The sequence below is a fragment of the Pseudophryne corroboree genome, chromosome 1, assembly GCF_028390025.1.
Source record: "Pseudophryne corroboree isolate aPseCor3 chromosome 1, aPseCor3.hap2, whole genome shotgun sequence".
Lineage (NCBI taxonomy): Eukaryota > Metazoa > Chordata > Amphibia > Anura > Myobatrachidae > Pseudophryne > Pseudophryne corroboree.
Genome location: NC_086444.1, coordinates 548481089 through 548501014, shown reverse-complemented (window position 1 = coordinate 548501014; position 19926 = coordinate 548481089). Strand labels below are relative to the sequence as shown.

At 44.9% G+C, this 19926-nt stretch overlaps 1 protein-coding gene across 2 annotated transcripts in view; it reads left to right on the top strand.

The window, feature by feature from the left end:
• Positions 1-19926, top strand: part of IFT74 (intraflagellar transport 74) — a 386790-nt gene that overhangs the window by 329877 nt on the left and 36987 nt on the right. For both annotated transcript variants that reach the window (XM_063914103.1, XM_063914102.1), the window contains exon 14: positions 19260-19313. In XM_063914103.1, coding sequence (XP_063770173.1) covers positions 19260-19313 — 54 coding nt within the window. The remainder of the gene's footprint in view (positions 1-19259; positions 19314-19926) is intronic.

Genomic DNA, 19926 nt, shown 5'->3' with positions numbered 1-19926 from the left:
TACCAGCTTCTGTTCAGGACAGAGCAAAAGTGCTGAACGCAATACAGAAATTATGTCAAGACAACGTCATTTTCTTAGTTCCTGTGTCACAACAGGAAAAAGGGTTTTTATTCAAGCCTGTTTGTAGTGCCGAAACCGGATGGCTCGGTCAGACCGATTTTAAACCTAAAGACTCTGAACCTTTATTTGAAAAGGTTCAAATTCAAGATAGAATCCCTGAGAGCGGTGATCTCCAGCTTGGAGGAAAAGGAATTTCTGGTATCGATGGACATCAAAGATGCTTATTTACATGTTCCCATCTACCCGCCGCATCAGGCATACCTGAGGTTTGCGGTGCAGGACTGCCACTACCAGTTCTAAACATTGCCTTTCGGGCTCTCCACGGCTCCGAGAATATTCACCAAGGTGATGGCAGAGATGATGGTTCTTCTTCGCAAGAAAGGAATCAAAGTCATCCCATACTTGGACGATCTCCTCATAAAAGCGAGATCCAGGGAGAAACTAGTGCAGAACATTGCACTTTCCCTGAAGGTGCTTCAACAGCACGGTTGGATCATAAACCTTCCAAAATCACAATTGGAACCCACAATGAGGTTATCATTTCTGGGAATGATATTGGACACGGAAGCACAGAAAGTATTCCTGCCAGTGGAAAAGGCTATGGAGATCCAGAGGATGGTCAAACAAGTTTTAAAACCAGCACGCGTATCGATTCATCAGTGCATCCACCTGCTGGGGAAAATGGTAGCGGCCTACGAGGCTCTACAATTTGTCCGATTCCACGCCAAGGTGTTCCAATGGGACCTACTGGACAAGTGGTCCAGATCGCACCTACACATGCACCGGAGGATAATCCTGTCAACAAAAGCCATTATTTCACTCTTGTGGTGGCTTCAAAGTTCTCACCTCCTGGAGGGACGCAGGTTCGGGATTCAGACTTGGATTCTGGTGACCACAGATGCAAGCCTCCGAGGTTGGGGAGCAGTCACGCAAGGGGAAAGCTTCCAAGGACGATGGTCAAGTCAAGAAGTACTCCTTCACATAAACATTCTGAAATTGAGAGCTGTATTCAACAGCCTTCATCAAGCGGCACACCTTCTTCAAGGTCGTCCCATACAGATCCAGTCAGACAATGTAACGGCAGTAGCTTACATAAACTGCCAGGGCGGAACAAAAAGCAGAGCGGCAATGGCAGAGGTGACAAAGATATTCTTCTGGGCAGAAAGACATGCAAAAGATCTGTCTGCAATTTTCATTCCGGGAGTGGACAACTGGGAAGCAGACTTCCTCAGCAGACACGATCTCCATCCAGGAGAATGGGGCCTCCACCCAGAAGTCTTTGCAGAGGTAGCAGATCGTTGGGGCGTTCCTCAAGTAGATATGATGGCATCACTGAAACAACAAAAATGGCTGCGCTGTGTGTCAGTAGTTGTGCATATAAAGAGAGCAAACGTGTAGTATATAAATCTTATAATTTAATAATAAAAATACAAAATGAAAAATATAACACCCAAATGAACGTTTTTCTAAATTTAGGAACAAATCACAATTTTTTCCTTTGCATTACAGAAGTCCTTCCATAGATATCTTTTATAAGAAAACCTTGGACGATTTAAATGCTCTCTGTCAGAAGGAGCATAAGAGATTCAAATACAGACAGAACCTCACGGTCCAAGAGAGACTAGCTCTCCAAAGACTGGCCAATGACCCCTCCCTTGTCATTAAGCCGGCTGACATGGGGGGGGGGGGCATTGTTATTCAGAACACAGATGATTACTTATTAGAAGCTCACAGACAACTTGATGACCGTAACACATACACTAAACTATCCAATAACCCTTCTCAGAATTATCATAGATCCTTGACTATTTTAGTCAAGGAAGCACTGGATAAAGGTATCATAACTAAAGAGGAATATAGGTATCTCATCCCTGCACACCCCATCACTCCCATGTATTATCATCTTCCCAAGATCCATAAATCACTCACTGCACCCCCTGGTCGTCCTATTATTTCTGGTGTTGGGTCCCTCACTTCTAATTTATCACATTTTGTCGATTTCTTTTTACAGCCACTTGCATCATCTTTACGTTCACACATCAAAGACACCACCACTTTTTTGAATGCCATCTCAAATTTTAATTGGAAGAGTTCTTTCTTCTTTATGACCTGTGATGTACAGGCGCTATATTCCAATATTCCACACCAGAAGGGTCTGTCTACTATAGCAGACTATCTCTCCAGGACTAATCATATAGAGCCTGAGTTACAGCAATTTATAGTGGATTCAATTTATTTTATTTTATCGCACAATTTTTTTGTTTTTGATAAGAAATACTACTTACAAACACTTGGGACGGCCATGGGGACGAGGTTCGCGCCAACCTTCGCCAACCTATACATGGGTGCCTTTGAGGACCACCATGTGTGGGGGCGGGGCTTTGGCGCGGACCTCGTCTACTATGGCCGTTACATAGATGACATGTTTTTCATTTTTGATGGCGATATCTCTCTCTCCCCTGATTTCATTACCCAATTGAATACCAATGATTTCAATCTGTGTTTCACGGGTGTTTCTAGCAATACATCTATTTCTTTCCTCGATATCTTACTTAGTATAGTTGATGGCAAAATTACAACTAAAACTTTTCGTAAAGAGGTTGATACTCTGAATTTAATACATTACAATAGCTCTCATCATAAACCATGGCTTAATAACATCCCCTTTGGACAACTAAGGCGTATTAAACGCAATTGTAGTGATCCATTAGACCAGGCCTGGCCAACCTGTGGCTCTCCAGCTGTTGTAAAACTACAAGTCCCATCATGCTTTGCCACAGTTTTGCTATTAGGGAATGCTAAAACTGTGGCAGGGCATGCTGGGATGTGTAGTTTCACAACATCTGGAGAGCCACAGGTTGGCCAGGCCTGCATTAGACTATCAACTGCAAGCAGATGAGATATCAACCTCGTTTCAGAATCGAGGATATCCTGAAACTCTGATTAGATTAGCCCGTGAAAGGGCAGACATCCTAGATAGGAAAGATTTACTAGTACATAAAACTCATTCTCGTAAATTTGAACCGGATCAACCACATTTCATATCACAGTTTAACAGTTCCTCGTCCAAGATTAAGAACATTATTCACAATAACTATTCTATTCTTTTGACAGATCAGATTCTGAAAACTGAGTTGAAAGATACACCGTCAGTCATTTTCAAAAAATCTAATAATTTGCAACATTTTCTTGCACCAAGTCTTTTTGTAGACAAAAGAAAAATAGAGGGGAATATTACCTCCACCGAAACGGTCCAATGGCTCCCCAAAATCATGGGATGTTTCAGATGTGGAGCCAAGCAATGTATCACCTGCTCATAGATTTTAAATAATGTGAAAGTCTTTAATACTCCCAACTCTTCAAAGGTAGAGATTCGTTCACATATTAATTGCAATAGTTCTTTTGTAATATATTTAATGATCTGCAAATGTAGTCTAATTTATGTGGGAAGGACGACACGGAAACTCAGAACCAGATTTCTTGAACACAGACGTAATATCCAAAAAGGATTTATGTTTCACAGTGTCTCCAGACACTTTTTAGATAAACATCAAAAAAATCCAGAGGATATCAAATTAATTGGTATTGAAACAATTACACCAACAGTACGTGAAGGAGACAGATATAGAAAGCTATGTCTGAGGGAGAATTACTGGATTCATAAATTGAGAACCCTAATGCCGGAGGGTCTCAATGAGTGTATCGAATTCGATCTCTGATAAGAACAGGCAAATGGTATATGCCCACTTATCACATCGCAGATCTATTCATGTACTCACCTTCTTTTTTTTTTTCTTTTTTTTTTAGTTCGGATATGCATTTGTGATTAATCTGTTGTGAATTGTCTAAATACTTAGCTGTTCCCGATATGAACCCAATCATATCCTTTTTGAGGTATTCCAAATGTACTAGATAAGTCCCAAGATATTCTGCAATTATCGGCTATATTATAGTCCCTTTGAGTCAAGTGGGATCAGTGGCACATCAGGTTGGGACACTGAATAGCGCTATCGTTAGACTTGGGTTTGAACTTATGGCGGCCACACGGGTGTCTGCCAGCTATATATAGCTCAATTTGAATCATAAATCTGATCGGACCAATTTTCAGAATAGTGGGGTGCCGCATAGAAATAAATTAGGCATTTGCTTTATATATGTATCTCTGTATGTAAGATAGTTTCTGTACTTTGCATTATGACTTTATTTATTTAATGGCCGTCCGAGAAGTACCTGCCTTTATGTAACATTAAGGTTGCAGGTAACCCATAGGTTAATACTGGTGTCCGATTAATTGTTACTGTTTTCTTTCTTTCTTTCCCTTTTTCTTATTGCTTATATGAACTTATTCATATTTAAAATAAGGTTCTCTATATGTATCATATAATATCCAATAACCATATGTTATAATTTGGTCTTTATATATACAGCAGGATCAGTGGCGCATCAGGTTAGGCCACTGAACAGTACCTATGCCCAGATCCAAGTTCGAATCCACGATGGCCACATCAGCGCATGTTAGCTATTTAGAGTTTATCTATTTTCTATTTTTAATATATTCTGATTTATTTTTTCAGATTGATAAGGTGCGGGACAGAAATAGACCTGTCCAGGATTTGCTTTTTTATATATAAAAGATAGTCTCTGTTCTCCTGTCCAGCTTATATAGGATCCTCTAGTATGAATAAGATAGGAGCACCCGACATGGATGTTAGAATGTATGTTGCAGACAATCTGGTGTTTGATTCCTATTTAAGTGTCTTTTGAATAAATGTCTCTGCACAATATAGTAATCTCTATACAGTGGTATAATCTGAGGATATTAATCATTGTACTACAAGCGATTTCTGCCATGTATTTTTATTATTTCATGTTTTAATAATGTTTTATTATGAGAGCCAACGTGTATATAATATATTGTCTTAATTGTCAATCACTGACATCTGTTTGTCATTAGCCGTCTTGGCTTTAAATACTGACTAATCTGGAGGTAGGATCATACCTTTGATAAAGTCACGTGATCGTGACGAAACGCGTCAGGACCCCGCCTCTAAGCACACCTGGTCCAGGTGATACACTTCTGTGCAATCCATACCGGTCTCTCCTTCATCTCCATTGACCGGCTCATCACCCCAGCAGGCCGCTGCCTACCTCACCGCTGCGATTGGTGATAACCGTCGGGCAGCCTTTACCGCTGCAGGAGGCTGCCGTCCATCTCCTCGCTGTGGCGAGCGTTAAACATCAGGCAGCATCTAGATTCTCCCTCCGCTGTGCAGTACATTGGGCAAAGCAGGACTGTTTTAGCCGGGGACGCTCGGCTAATCTTTACCAGCCCATTCGGAGAGGTATTATATGCTTCCAACTATTCACCTGGTGATGTATACGAGATAACCATTTGGAATTGCACAACATTGAATTTTCTCTTGAACTGTGGAATATGAACTTTTCTCATTCTTTAGCCATTAGCCAATAATCACCTGAGACAGATATAGGTGTGCTGATACTATTTTTTAATGTTATATTTTTCATTTTGTATTTTTATTATTAAATTATAAGATTTATATACTACACGTTTGCTCTCTTTATATGCACAACTACTGACACACAGCGCAGCCATTTTTGTTGTTTCAGTCTGTATATCCATTTTTCACATAGTGGTCACGGCAAGCGCAGTGTCTCAGCAGTTCTCAACTTCTTTTTATTTAACCCTATTCATATCAGTGAGGCGCTGCATAAGTAGTGTTTTTTTATGATGGCATCACGTCTCAACAAGAAGCTTCAGAAATATTGTTCCAGGTCGAGAGACCCACAAGCAATAGCAATGGATGCACTGGTTACCCAGTGGGTGTTTCAGTCGGTGTATCTGTTCCCTCCACTTCCACTAATACCAAAAGTTCTCAAGGTCATCAGAAGAACAAGGGTTCGAGCAATTCTCATTGCTCCAGACTGGCCAAGGAGGGCTTGGTATCCAGATCTTCAGGAGTTATTACTGGAAGATCCTCAGCCTCTTCCTCTTCGTGAGGACCTGCTTCAGCAGAGGCCGTTTGTTTATCAAGACTTACCGCTGCTGCGTTTGACGGCATGGCTGTTGAGCGCCAGATCCTAGCCCGTAAGGGTATTCCCAATGAAGTCATTCCCACACTTATTCTGGCCAGGAAAGGGGTAACGTCCAAACATTACCATTGTATTTGGAGAAAATATGTATCTTGATGTGAATCCAAGAAGTCTCCTGCGGTGGAGTTTAAATTAGGACGTCTTCTCCTATTTCTACAGGCAGGTGTGGATGCTGGCTTGAGATTAGGGTCTATCAAGATCCAAATTTCGGCCTTGTCCATTTCCTTTCAGAAACAGTTGACTTCCCTTCCTGAGGTCCAGACGTTCGTGAAGGGGGTTCTGCGCATCCAACCTCCCTTTGTGCCTCCTGCAGCACCATGGGATCTTAATGTGGTGTTGCAGTTCCTTAAATCGGACTGGTTTGAGCCTCTACAAGAGGTAGAGTTGAAGTTTCTCACTTGGAAAGTGGTCATGCTGTTGGCCTTGGCCTCAGGCAGACGAGTGTCTGAATTAAGGGCTCTGTCACACAAGAGTCCTTATTTGATTTTTCATGAAGATAGAGCTGAACTGCGGACGCGTCAGCATTTTCTTCCAAAGGTTGTGTCTTATTTCCATATCAACCAACCTGTGGTGGTGCCAGTGGCTTCTTACACCTCAGCCGTTTCAAAGTTCTTCGATGTCGTCAGAGCGTTGAGGACTTGTGTTGCAAGAACGGCTCGGATAAGGAAAGCAGAATCTTTGTTTGTCCTCTATGACCCAAACAAGATTAGGGGTCCTGCTTCTAAGCAGACTATTGCGCGCTGAATCAGAGGTACCATTCAGCACGCTTATTCCACGGCAGGACTGCCGTTACCGAGTTCAGTAAAGGCCCACTCTACAAGGAAAGTGGGTTCTTCCTGGGCAGCTGCTTGGGGTGTCTCCGCGTTGCAAATTTGCCGAGCAGATACTTGGTCAGGGGCAAACACGTTTGCTAAGTTTTACATGTTTGACACCTTGGCTGCTAACGACCTTCAGTTTGGTCAGTCAGTTCTGCAGGAACATTAGCACTTTCCCACCCGTACTGGGAGCTTTGGTACATCCTCATGGTACTAAAATGGACCCCAGCATCCTCTAGGACGTAAGAGAAAATAGGATTTTAATTACCTACCGGTAAATCCTTTTCTCGTAGTCCGTAGAGGATGCTGGGCGCCCGCCCACTGCTCATTTTTCCTGCAAATTACGTTTTGTCTTTTTACACAGGTTCTCATGTGTTAAGATGTTTTACAGCAGTTGCTGTTATGTTATGCATGCATGTTAGCATGGGTTATGTTAAAGGCCATGTTATGTGACATGTTTTTGGTATGGTGTGAGCTGGTGTGAATCTCGCCACTAGTTTAATGTAAATTCTTCTCTCAAAGTTGTCCGTCTCCTCGGGCACAGTTCCTATACTGAGGTCTGGAGGAGGGGCATAGAGGGAGGAGCCAGTTCACACTGTTGAAAAGTCTTAAAGTGCCGAAGGCTCCTGCGGAACCGTCTATACCCCATGGTACTAAAATGGACCCCAGCATCCTCTACGGACTACGAGAAAAGGATTTACCATTAGGTAATTCAAATCCTATTTTATGTACCTCCAGTGTTTACATTTACCATTTTTATTCTCTCGATATTCTCAGTGAGTGTTCAATGTTACTTTTCAGTTTTCCTTTATTTCCCACATCCTTCTCTTGTAATTGTTTTCTAATTCTAATGCTTCTTTTTTATGGATTTTTCTAAAGATGGTAAGGCCTTTCTCTTACAGCACAATAGTAACTGCTTAGATGGTTCCCGTAGTGCTTCCCTTCAGAAAATGTCTTCCTTTCTAATAACCCCTTCGCTGCAGAGGACTTGTTCTCCAGATATACAGCCAGACTGCAGGTGGAGGAGCCCCACTCTGCCCCAACAGTCCTAAGGATCAGTGGTGACTCCTGGCAGCTGCCAAACCGGATTGTGAAGAGTTGCAAATTGCAGTATTATCCTGCACAAGGGAAATAAGCATATTCCAAATATGAGTGGGAGGGCACTTTGTGTCCTATCATGCCCATAATTACAGATAACGGCCCTCATACATGAGGGCACACTGTCTTGAAAGAAGGGACTCTTCTCTCAAACGAGGTGCCCCCGTTAGTAGTTATTGTCTGATGATCATCAGACAATTACTGAAACACACACAAAAATAAAACTTTTACAGATGGGGGATCTAAAGCCCATATCTGGCCCATCTTGTGTCAAATAAAAGAGTGATTCTTAATTTCTCTAACGTCCTTGAGGATGCTGGGACTCCGTAAGGACCATGGGGAATAGACGGGCTCCGCAGGAGATAGGGCACTTTAAGAAAGCTTTGGATTCTGGGTGTGCACTGGCTCCTCCCTCTATGACGCTCCTCCAGACCTCAGTTTTACACTGTGCCCAGAGCAAGATGGGTGCACTGTAGAGAGCTCTCCAGAGTTCTCTGCCTGAAAGCATTTTTGTTTGGATTTTTCTTCTACTTTTTACTACTTTTTCACAGGGAGCACTGCTGGCAACAGGCTCCCTGCATCGAGGGACTGAGGAGAGAGGAGCAGACCTTCTTGTCAAAGATAGGCTCTGCTTCCTCGGCTACTGGACACCATTAGCTCCAGAGGGGGTGAACGCAGGTTCTTACTGGGCGTCCACCCCCGGAGCCGCGCCGCCGTTCTCCTCACAGAGCCAGAAGTACAGAAGTCAGAAGACGTCTCAGGCGGCAGAAGCCTTCAACTTCACTGAGGTAACGCACAGCACTGCAGCTGTGCGTCATTGCTCCCATACACCTCACACACTCCGGTCACTGTAAGGGTGCAGGGGGGGGGGGGGGGGGCGCCCTGGGCAGCAATATAACCTCTACATGGCAAAAAGACTATATACATGTACAGGTGGGCTCTGTACATGTATATCAAAGAGCCCCCACCATATCTTACTAAGTTTGAGCGGGACAGAAGCCCGCCGCCGAGGGGGCGGGGCTTCTCCCTCAGCACTCACCAGCGCCATTTTCTCTCCACAGCACTGCTGAGAGGAAGCTCCCCGGACTCTCCCCTGCTTACACAAGGTGAAAGGGTGCTTAAAAGAGGGGGGGGGGGCACATAATTGGCGGTTTACATATTACACAGCGCTGCTGGGGGAAAACATTTTGTGTTGGTCTCCAGGGTTATTGTGCTGGGGTGTGTGCTGGCATACTCTCTCTCTCTGTCTCTCCAAAGGGCCTTGACAGGGATACTGTCTTCAGAAAAGGGGTTCCCTGTGTGTGTGAAGTGTGTCGGTACGCGTGTGTCGACATGTTTGACGAGGAAGGCTCGCTTACGGTGGAGGGGGAGTGTTTGAATGTCAGGTCGCCTTCGGCAACGCCGACACCGGAATGGGTGGATATGCTGAATGTCTTGAATGCAAATGTAAATCTATTGCATAAAAGGTTAGACAAGGCAGAAGCTAGGGATCAGTCAGGTACCCAGTCCATGCCTGTCCCTATAGCGCCAGGCCCGTCGGGGTCTCAGAAGCGCACCATATCCCAGATCGATGACACAGACACCGACACAGATTCTGACTCTAGTGTCGACTATGAAGATGCAAAATTACAGCCGAAGGTGGCTAAGGGTATACGGTACATGATTATGGCCATTAAAGAGGTTTTGCATATTACTGAGGAACCCCCTGTCCCTGACACGAGGGTACACATGTATAAAGAGAAAAAGCCTGATGTCACTTTTCCATCATCATTTTAATTAAGTGAATTGTGCGAAAAGGCTTGGGACTTTCCTGATAGGAGACCACAAGTTCCCAAAAGGATTCTTATGGCGTATCCGTTTCCACAAACTGATAGGATACGCTGGGAATCTTCACCAAAAGTGGACAAGGCGCTTACACGCTTGTCCAAAAAGGTGGCACTGCCTTCTCAGGATACGGCTTCCCTCAAGGAACCGGCCGATCGCAGGCAGGAAATTACCTTGAAGCACATTTACACTCACTCCGGTACTATTGCTAGACCGGCTGTGGCGTCGGCCTGGGTTTGTAGTGCAGTTGTGGCATGGGCAGATTCCTTATCTGCAGAGATTGACACCTTAGATAGGGATGCCATTCAAATGACCATAGAGCATATCAGAGATGCTGCCTTGTATATGAGAGATGCTCAGAGAGACATTTGTTTATTAAGCTCCAGAATAAATGCTATGTCTATTTCTGCTAGGCGACTCCTGTGGACCCGGCAGTGGACGGGAGATGCCGATTCTAAGCGGCACATGGAGTCCTTGCCGTACAAGGGGGAGGAGTTGTTTGGAGACGGCCTCTCGGACCTAGTCTCTACGGCTACGGCTGGTAAGTCGAATTTCTTACCTTATGTCCCCCCGCAGCATACTAAGAAGGCACCTCATTATCAAATGCAGTCCTTTCGTTCCGATAAAAAGAAGAAGGTGCGGGGATCGTCCTTTGTTACCAGAGGAAAAGGCAGGGGAAAGAAGCTGCACACAGCTAGTTCCCAAGAGCAGAAATCCTCCCCTGCATCTGCAAAGTACACCGCATGACGCTGGGGTTTCCCGGGGGGAGGCAGATCGGGTGGGGGCTCGTCTTCGGTTTTTCAGCCACGTCTGGGTTCAATCGCAGGTGGATCCCTGGGCAATAGAGATTGTTGCTCAGCGATACAGGCTGGAATTCGAAGACTTGCCTCCTCGCCGGTTTTTCAAATCGGCTCTACCGACTTCCCCGTCAGAGAGGGAGTCAGTGTTGACAGCAATCCAAAAATTGTATGTTCAACAGGTGATTGTCACAGTTCCTCATCTCCAGCAGGGAGAGGGATATTATTCAACCCTGTTTGTGGTCCCGAAACCGGACGGTTCGGTCAGGCCCATTTTAAACCTGAAATCTCTGAACTTGTACTTGAAAAGGTTCAAGTTCAAAATGGAATCACTCCGGGCGGTCATCGCCAGCCTGGAGGGGGGGATTGGATGGTGTCCCTGGACATAAAGGATGCATACCTTCATGTTCCAATATCCCCCCCTCATCAGGCATTCCTGAGATTTGCAGTGCAGGACTGTCACTACCAATTTCAGACGTTGCCGTTTGGGCTTTCCACGGCCCCGAGGATTTTCACCAAGGTAATGGCGGAAATGATGGTGCTCCTGCGCAGGCAGGGGGTCACAATTATCCCATACTTGGACGATCTCCTAATAAAGGCGAGATCTCGGGAGAAGTTGCTGGACAGCGTGTCTCTGTCCATGAAGACGTTGCAGCTACACGGCTGGATTCTCAATATACCGAAGTCCCAGCTAGTTCCTACAACGCGTCTGACCTTTCTGGGCCTGATCCTAGACACAGACCAGAAAAAGGTTTTTCTTCCGATCGAAAAGGTTCAGGAACTCATGACCATGGTCAGGAACCTATTGAAACCAAAGAGGGTTTCAGTGCATCAGTGCACGCGGGTCCTGGGGAAGATGGTGGCTTCATACGAGGCCATCCCTTTCGGCAGATTCCATGCGAGGACTTTTCAATGGGACCTCTTGGACAAGTGGTCCGGGTCCCATTTACAAATGCATCAAAGGATCACCCTGTCTCCCAGGACCAGGGTATCTCTCCTGTGGTGGCTGAACAGTGCTCACCTTCTAGAGGGTCGCAGGTTCGGCATTCAGGACTGGGTCCTGGTAACCACGGACGCAAGCCTCCGAGGCTGGGGAGCAGTGGCACTGGGAAGAAATTTCCAAGGTCTCTGGTCAAGCCTGGAGACTTGTCTCCACATCAACGTCCTGGAGTTGAGGGCCATATACAACGCCCTGCGCCAAGCGGAGAACTTACTTCAGAGAAGACCGGTTCTGATTCAGTCAGACAATGTCACGGCAGTGGCTCATATAAACCGCCAAGGCGGAACAAGGAGCAGAGTGGCCATGGCAGAAGCGACCAGAATTCTACGCTGGGCGGAAGGCCATGTAAGCGCGCTGTCCACGGTGTTCATCCCGGGGGTGGACAACTGGGAGGCGGACTTCCTCAGCAGGCACGACCTGCATCCGGGGGAGTGGGGACTTCATCAAGAAGTCTTTGCACAGATCGTGGATCGGTGGGGCCTGCCTCAAATAGACATGATGGCGTCCTGTCTCAACAAAAAGCTAAAGCGGTATTGCGCCAGGTCAAGGGACCCTCAGGCGGTAGCGGTAGACGCTCTGGTGACACCTTGGGTGTTCAGATCGGTGTATGTGTTTCCTCCTCTTCCTCTCATACCCAAGGTGTTGAGAGTTGTAAGAATAAGCAGGGTCAGAACAATCCTCATTGTTCCAGATTGGCCACGGAGGACTTGGTATCCGGAACTACAAGTGTTGCTCACAGAAGATCCGTGGCCTCTTCCTCTAAGGCAGGACCTGCTGCAGCAGGGGCCCTGTCTGTTCCAAGACTTACCGCGGCTGCGTTTGACGGCATGGAGGTTGAACGCCGGATCCTAGCGGAAAAAGGAATTCCGGAGGAAGTCATTCCTACCCTGATCAAGGCTAGGAAAGACGTGACGTTAAAACATTATCACCGTATATGGCGGAAATATGTTTCTGGGTGTGAGGCCAGAGCTGCTCCTACGGAGGAGTTCCATTTGGGCCGTCTACTTCACTTCCTTCAAACAGGAGTGACTTTGGGCCTAAAATTAGGGTCCATAAAGGTCCAGATTTCGGCCTTATCCATTTTCTTTCAAAGAGAATTAGCCTCTCTTCCTGAGGTACAGACTTTTGTGAAGGGGGTCCTGCATATTCAGCCTCCTTTTGTACCTCCGGTGGCACCTTGGGATCTTAACGTGGTGTTACGTTTCCTCAAGTCACCTTGGTTTGAACCACTTAAAACTGTGGAGTTGAAATATCTCACATGGAAAGTGGTCATGTTGTTGGCGTTAGCATCGGCGAGACGTGTTTCAGAATTGGCGGCTTTATCGCATAAAAGCCCATACTTGGTTTTTCACGTGGATAGGGCAGAGTTGAGGACTCGTCCTCACTTTCTGCCAAAAGTGGTCTCATCTTTTCATGTGAACCAACCTATTGTCGTGCCTGTGGCTACAAGGGACCTGGAGGATTCTGAGTCCCTGGATGTAGTCAGGGCTTTGAAGATTTATGTGACCAGAACGGCTCGGATCAGGAAGACTGAAGCTTTGTTTGTTCTGTATGCGGCCAACAAGGTTGGCGCCCCTGCTTCAAAGCAGACTATTGCTCGCTGGATCTGCAGGCGCATTCTACGGCAGGATTGCCGTTACCGAAATCGGTTAAGGCCCACTCCACTAGGAAAGTGGGCTCTTCTTGGGCGGCTGCCCGAGGGGTCTCGGCATTACAGTTGTGCCGAGCAGCTACTTGGTCGGGGACAAACAACTTTGCAAAGTTCTATAAGTTTGATACCCTGGCTGAGGAGGACCTCCTGTTTGCTCAATCGGTGCTGCAGAGTCATCCGCACTCTCCCGCCCGTTTGGGAGCTTTGGTATAATCCCCATGGTCCTTACGGAGTCCCAGCATCCTCAAGGACGTTAGAGAAAATAAGATTTTACTTACCGGTAAATCTATTTCTCGTAGTCCGTAGAGGATGCTGGGCGCCCGTCCCAAGTGCGGACTTCTTCTGCAAGACTTGTATATAGTTATTGCTTACATAAGGGTTATGTTATAGTTTTCGGTGATACCGTGGCTATGTTGTTGTTCATACTGTTAACTGGGTAAGTTTATCACAAGTTATACGGTGTGATTGGTGTGGCTGGTATGAATCTTGCCCTTAGATTTACAAAAATCCTTCCTCGTACTGTCCATCTCCTCTGGGCACAGTTTCCCTAACTGAGGTCTGGAGGAGGGTCATAGAGGGAGGAGCCAGTGCACACCCAGAATCCAAAGCTTTCTTAAAGTGCCCTATCTCCTGCGGAGCCCGTCTATTCCCCATGGTCCTTACGGAGTCCCAGCATCCTCTACGGACTACGAGAAATAGATTTACCGGTAAGTAAAATCTTATTTTAATGCGGTTGTTTGTCTAGTTTATACATTTGTAGTCGTCGATAGACAGTGAAAATTTAAAAATTTGCATTCTCATGTCAGGTTTTGTTTTTTTGTTTTTTTTTGTCAAAACATGCACATAGAATCCCGCTAAAATATATTTGATTATGACTCCTTTTCTGGAAATTTTAATAAAAATACACTTTTTTTAAAACGTATTTTATATTTTGGTATTTTTTTGAAAAAGAGAGGTATTCTCTGAAACTACTAAGTGTTCTAAAAAAAAAAAAAACAAAGAGATAATTTGTGTGAGTACCTCTAAAGAAAACAAAAAACGTTGATGTTGGAATGTGACGAGTGATAACCTTGGAAAATGGCCCTAGCACAGGGGTGAGGAAATCTACAGCAGCGAAGGGGTTAATAACATTTCTACAACCAGTGTTTCATGTAAGCTATGTGTGCACTAGTCCCAACCTTGCCAGTAGGATAGGTGAGATTGCTAAAGTCTGAGGTGATCTTGCTGATTTTGGACAGTACATCTTATGTAAAGTTTATCCACCGTGTGATTTATCAGACTGGGCGTCACGGAACGGCTGGGAGGTTCCCGAAAATTGATTGATTGGCCGGGCCCCCTTGAAAGGCAGGCAAGTATCCCAGATCTGGCCTGGACCCCCCTTCAACTTTTAGTGAAAGTGGGCGGTGCGAGGGGACACTGACTCAATTTGCACTAAAACAGGTCATCATAGCCCCGTCCCCGCTCTATAGTGCCTGTTTCCTTGGCACTGTAAAGCCGGAATGGAGGCATAATGATGTATTCTCAAGGCCATGCTCAGCATTCAGCTTGTCATGCCCCCGGCAAACCTGTGCTCCTGCCGGCTACGCCCCCTGTGCGCCGACCGGAAGGGGGCAGCCAGGTCGGCAAGTATGTTTTACACTGCATAACAGCTTCTTCCTCCTACTTTAATAATCACACAGTCGTGGAATGATCAGCATTCTGTGTTTAGGATCACCTTCAGTTAAGCCATGTCTGCCATTTTACATTGCCATAGCCATTTTTTCTGTCATAATAACAGCTAGACTTGTGTAAGCATTGTATTTTTCTAAATTATATCTGTATATAGAACAAAAGAAAAGATGTCCCAGATAAGAACAGGCATCGCTGCTTAGAAATACATTATTATTTGTTTTTGTAAATTGAGGAAAGGGGGCTGAAATAAATCAAGATCCTGAATTTCTGCATGACGAGTAGGAAGGCCAGTAAGACATCCTACAGCTGCAAGGATATCCATAGCTCGCATCCCACTGGAATATCTTATTGTTTTATTCACAGATTTAAGGAAAGAGGATGCGGAAGCTACTTCATTTCTTAAAGTGCCTTTTCAGCATTTCATATGCACATTATTTATCAAGTGTTATATGGAGGAGAAATGGAAAGTTGATAACAATCTAAAGGATAAAATAATAGAGCTGCTGTTCTTATGCTGTACAGAGGTGAAAAACATATGTTGCTAAAACCATATATTCTATAAGGAGGAACTGTCCTTTTTATTCTCTCTCATCTGGCAGTCTTTCCCAGTCCCCCTTCCAGGACAGTCTCACCTTTTAGATTGTACTATGCTCAGCACCTGTCCATCTTTCTGAATTCCTCACAGCTACCATGTTCCTAAAGCTATCCTACTTTGTGGTTTACAGGAAATGTATCCTCTAGACCAGTGGTTTTCAACCACTGTGCCCTGGCACACTAGTGTGCCCTGAGCAGTCTCCAGGTGTGCCGCCATAGAAGCAGAGCCCGGCCCATCAGTGTTTTGCCACTACTGAGGCCCTGGAACGATCACTACTGGTGGGTTTAGTGGTTGCAGAGCCAGTTCTAATTTTGGGCCCAGGCAGTGTTGGGCTCTTCTGGCTTTCTCAGATGTGGCTCAGGCGTTACCTATGGAGAAGCTGCACCATGCATCACCATTATATTTGAATGTGCCTTGGCAATATTTAAATCTTGTTCAGTGTGCCGCGAGTTGTAAAAGGTTCAAAATCTCTGCTCTAGACCAGGCCTGGCCAATCTGTGGCACTCCAGTTGTTGTCATTTTCACATCCCAGCATGCTCTGCCACAGTTTTAGCATTCCCTAATAGTAAAAAAGTGTGGCATGGCGTGTTACGACTTGTAGTTAGTGTCATAACAGATGGAGAGCCACTAACCTCTGTGATAGGAAGTTATTGTGTATCAAAATAGACAAAGTTAAGTCCAAGAAGTAGCAGATTCAAAGCTGGCACTTCCTTATACAATCTAGAGGGGAAGTAACTGTCTGTTTTTGATGGATGCTAAAACTGATCGCTTATTGCTTAGATTAGTGGTTCACAAACTTTTTTAAATCACAGCGCCCTAGAGTATCAAAAAAAAAAATGTAGCGGCACTCTTAGACGAAAAGCTTTTATTGAGAAATTTAGAAAGAAAAATAAAATTAAATGAATTGTGTTTATACAGTATTTGTTTGACAGGATTTGTTTCTATTTGTCCGCATTTTTTGTGACTGACAGCCACCAGCACTGGTTTTGCCTATTACATTGACCATAAATAATTTGAGTTCGTTCTGGACCACCAATCCAAGGCACCCCTGCAAGAGCCTCGCGGCACCCCAGGGTGCCACGGCACACAGTTTGAGTACCACTGGCTTAGATAAAAGCAAATTTGTTTTTTATTCTGACAGATCTGCATATGAATGTGCAGTTAAGGTACAGTTAATGGAAATGTCAGACTATTACACACACTGGGTGTGTTGCAGGGCTGGAAATAAATCAGGCATATGTTGCTCCTGGACTGTGTATGCAGAGTAGTACAAAGCTTGCGCTGCGGCCACCCCCTATGTGTCTGCTTGGTTTGTTATCATCATCATCATCATCATCATTGTTATCACACTATACCAGATTAAGGCCCTTATTCAGGTTTGTTAGCAAACCATAAAAGTTAGCAATTGGGCAAAACCATGTTGCACTACAGGAGGGGCAGATGTAATACCGCTTTTACACCAAAGAAAGCGGGTTGCAGCCGGGAGCCCTGACACGGGAGCTACACGCTGCAACCCACGACAGCCCCCTTTTACACCGGACTCACCAGCCCGGCATATTGCCGGGATGGTGACGTTGCCGGTGACGCGTCGGGGGCGTCGCATGGAGATCACAAGCGCCGCCCGCACATAGAATGTAAACGGGAAGCCGGGTCGCATCAACCCAGCTATCGTTTACACTGCACAGTTTGCCGGGTTGAACTTGTGTTCAACCCCGCAAACTTCCCAAGTTGGAATACCGGGTCACTCGACCCGGACTATTCTAACTCGACCCTTTTACACCAACCAGCAACATGGGTTATGCACGTTCATGTGCAATAACCCGTATTACTAGCTGGTGGTGTAAAATGGGCATAACATGTGCAGAGAGAGTTAGATTTGAGTGGGGTGTGTTCAAACTGAAATGTAGTGTAGACATTAAGCATCCAGTATTTACCATGCACAGAAACAATATAACCCACCCATATCTATGGGTGGTATTCATGTGACCAGCGGTCAGCAGACTGACGGTCACATGACCTCCCCCAAAATCCCGCCCCCTCACTATCCCGACAGTCGGCATGCCAACCAACATGGACTATTTCCACTCGTGGGTGTCCACGACACCTATAGAGTGGGTCACCGACCACGCAGCTTGGCGAGCGCAGCGAGCCCGCAAGGGGCTTGCTGCAGTCACCCCTCCCAGCCCGGATCCCAACATCGGTATGCTGACTGGCGACCAGGAGACCATCGGTCAGCCATACCACACCCATATCTATAGCTCTCTGCACATGTTACATCTGCCCCAACAGAGTTTACGCTGTGGCCACCCCCTATGTGTCTGCTTGGTTTGCTATTTGTTATCATCATCTTGTTCTGAAAAAATATATGCCTGAAAACGGACGTACAGATGTAGCCACGCTCATCGTGGCTACATCTGCTGGCTGTGTGCACTCCCACAGAGCAGCTAGGTGCACCTGCGTTTTGGCACAGTGGGCCTGATTCTGATGTGGAAGCAAGGCAGAAAAGCATGTAAGTTTGTATCTGGAATAAACCATGTTGCAATGCAAGGGGAAGAAATACATTTATATTTTTTCTGTCTGCTTTTGCATGTAGCCCACAAATATTAGACTGCTTTATTTTTACTCTGCAATTTAGATTTTAGTTTGGACACACCCGACCCAAATCGAATTCCTCTGCACATGTTACATCTGCCCCACCTGCAGTGCAACATGGTTTTGCCCAGTTGCTAGCTTTTTTGGTTTGCTCCAACATCTGAATAACCACCTTTGAGAAAAGACGCAAGGTACCCTCTACAAGCCGGTGTATATTTAGCTCCACATCAGCGCCATTGTATAGTTTAACTAGATCTTTCCACAGTATACCGGATAAAGTGGAGTGCAAACACTAATGAAATGTGTCTCTTTGGCTATGAATATGGAACCGTGTAATCAGTAACAATTATTCCAACCACAAAGAAAAGCATTGCATACAATACTCATAGCATACCTACAATTCATAACTCTTTTACTCCCAAATGCAGTGTTAGTAAATGTGACCTACAGTATATAAAACAGTTTTCCCGAGAGAGAAAATGTAGTCAGTTGAAAAATATATATGTATTTTTTAAGTGTAGCTAACTTTTGATGTGCAAAGGCCAAATGGTTCCCTTTCATTTTAAATATATTTATATTTACTTGTAAACAAACTATCTCCACTCTATGACACACAGACTCCTTTTCTTCAAACACATGATATAGCTGATTGGTAGGAGCACCATTTAAGATTAGTAATGAGTGGTAAGAAGAATATTACTCATTATTTAATCGGCTGTGGTATAGAAGATCTACACCAGTGGTTCCCAAACAAGGTCCTCATGGACACCAACAGGTCACGTTTTCCAGGTCTCCTCACAGAGTCGACCTTTTGGCCCTGTTGACCTTAATCACTGTCTGTCTGACCTGGTGACCTTTTGATCATGTTGACCTTGTGTACCTGTTGACCTATCCATTGGAACCCATTAAATCTGCCCCTATGTGTGCTATTCTGCCCTACATTACACTGAAACAAATCTCAGATCTCCTACCTATTAGTGCTTTGCCCATCTCTGCTATATATACAAAATATGATCTTATATATATCTAACCTTTTTTGTTTTAGGAGAGAAGAAGCAAAAGTACAAAGAGCTGAGAAAAAGAGAGGAAAGCATGGAGCGTAAGTGACAGTTACTTCGTCATATTCCATGTAGATGTAGTATTGTGGTTGCTGTCAGTGTCCACCTGTCTCCATCTTTTCTGCTTCCCTTCTTGTTGATACTGTTTAGTTCTTAAAAGATACGAATGAATGAAAGCCTTTGTTTATATACTGGGAAGAGGAGAGGATATTATAGCTGTTACAACTACTGAGTGTGCTTTGTAAATTGTGACGTTTAATTAACCAAACTTAAATGTTGGAAGAGAGTAATGAAACAGCGAAGCAATAGGTATTGTTTGCACAGGTTATGACTTTGAAATAGATAGGAGATGAAATTCCAGCATCACTCCCATTAACAATCCCTTTTCCATACTAAGGTGTACTGTATATTGCAATCAGATCTTCCACAGTATTCTATAAAGGAAAAAGTATCACTACCACCAGGATATATGTATACTTGTCCATCTGAGGGATGTTTTTGTCCTTTTTGCCTAACAGTGTGGTTTATTTTAGTGGGGAACACTAATGGCACTGCCACTGCGTCTTTGTATGTAGCAGCTCTGCAAAATGATGCAACGGCCGAAAGAGGCATCTGTAATAAGAATACATCCACTGCAGACTAGTTGGATCCGCT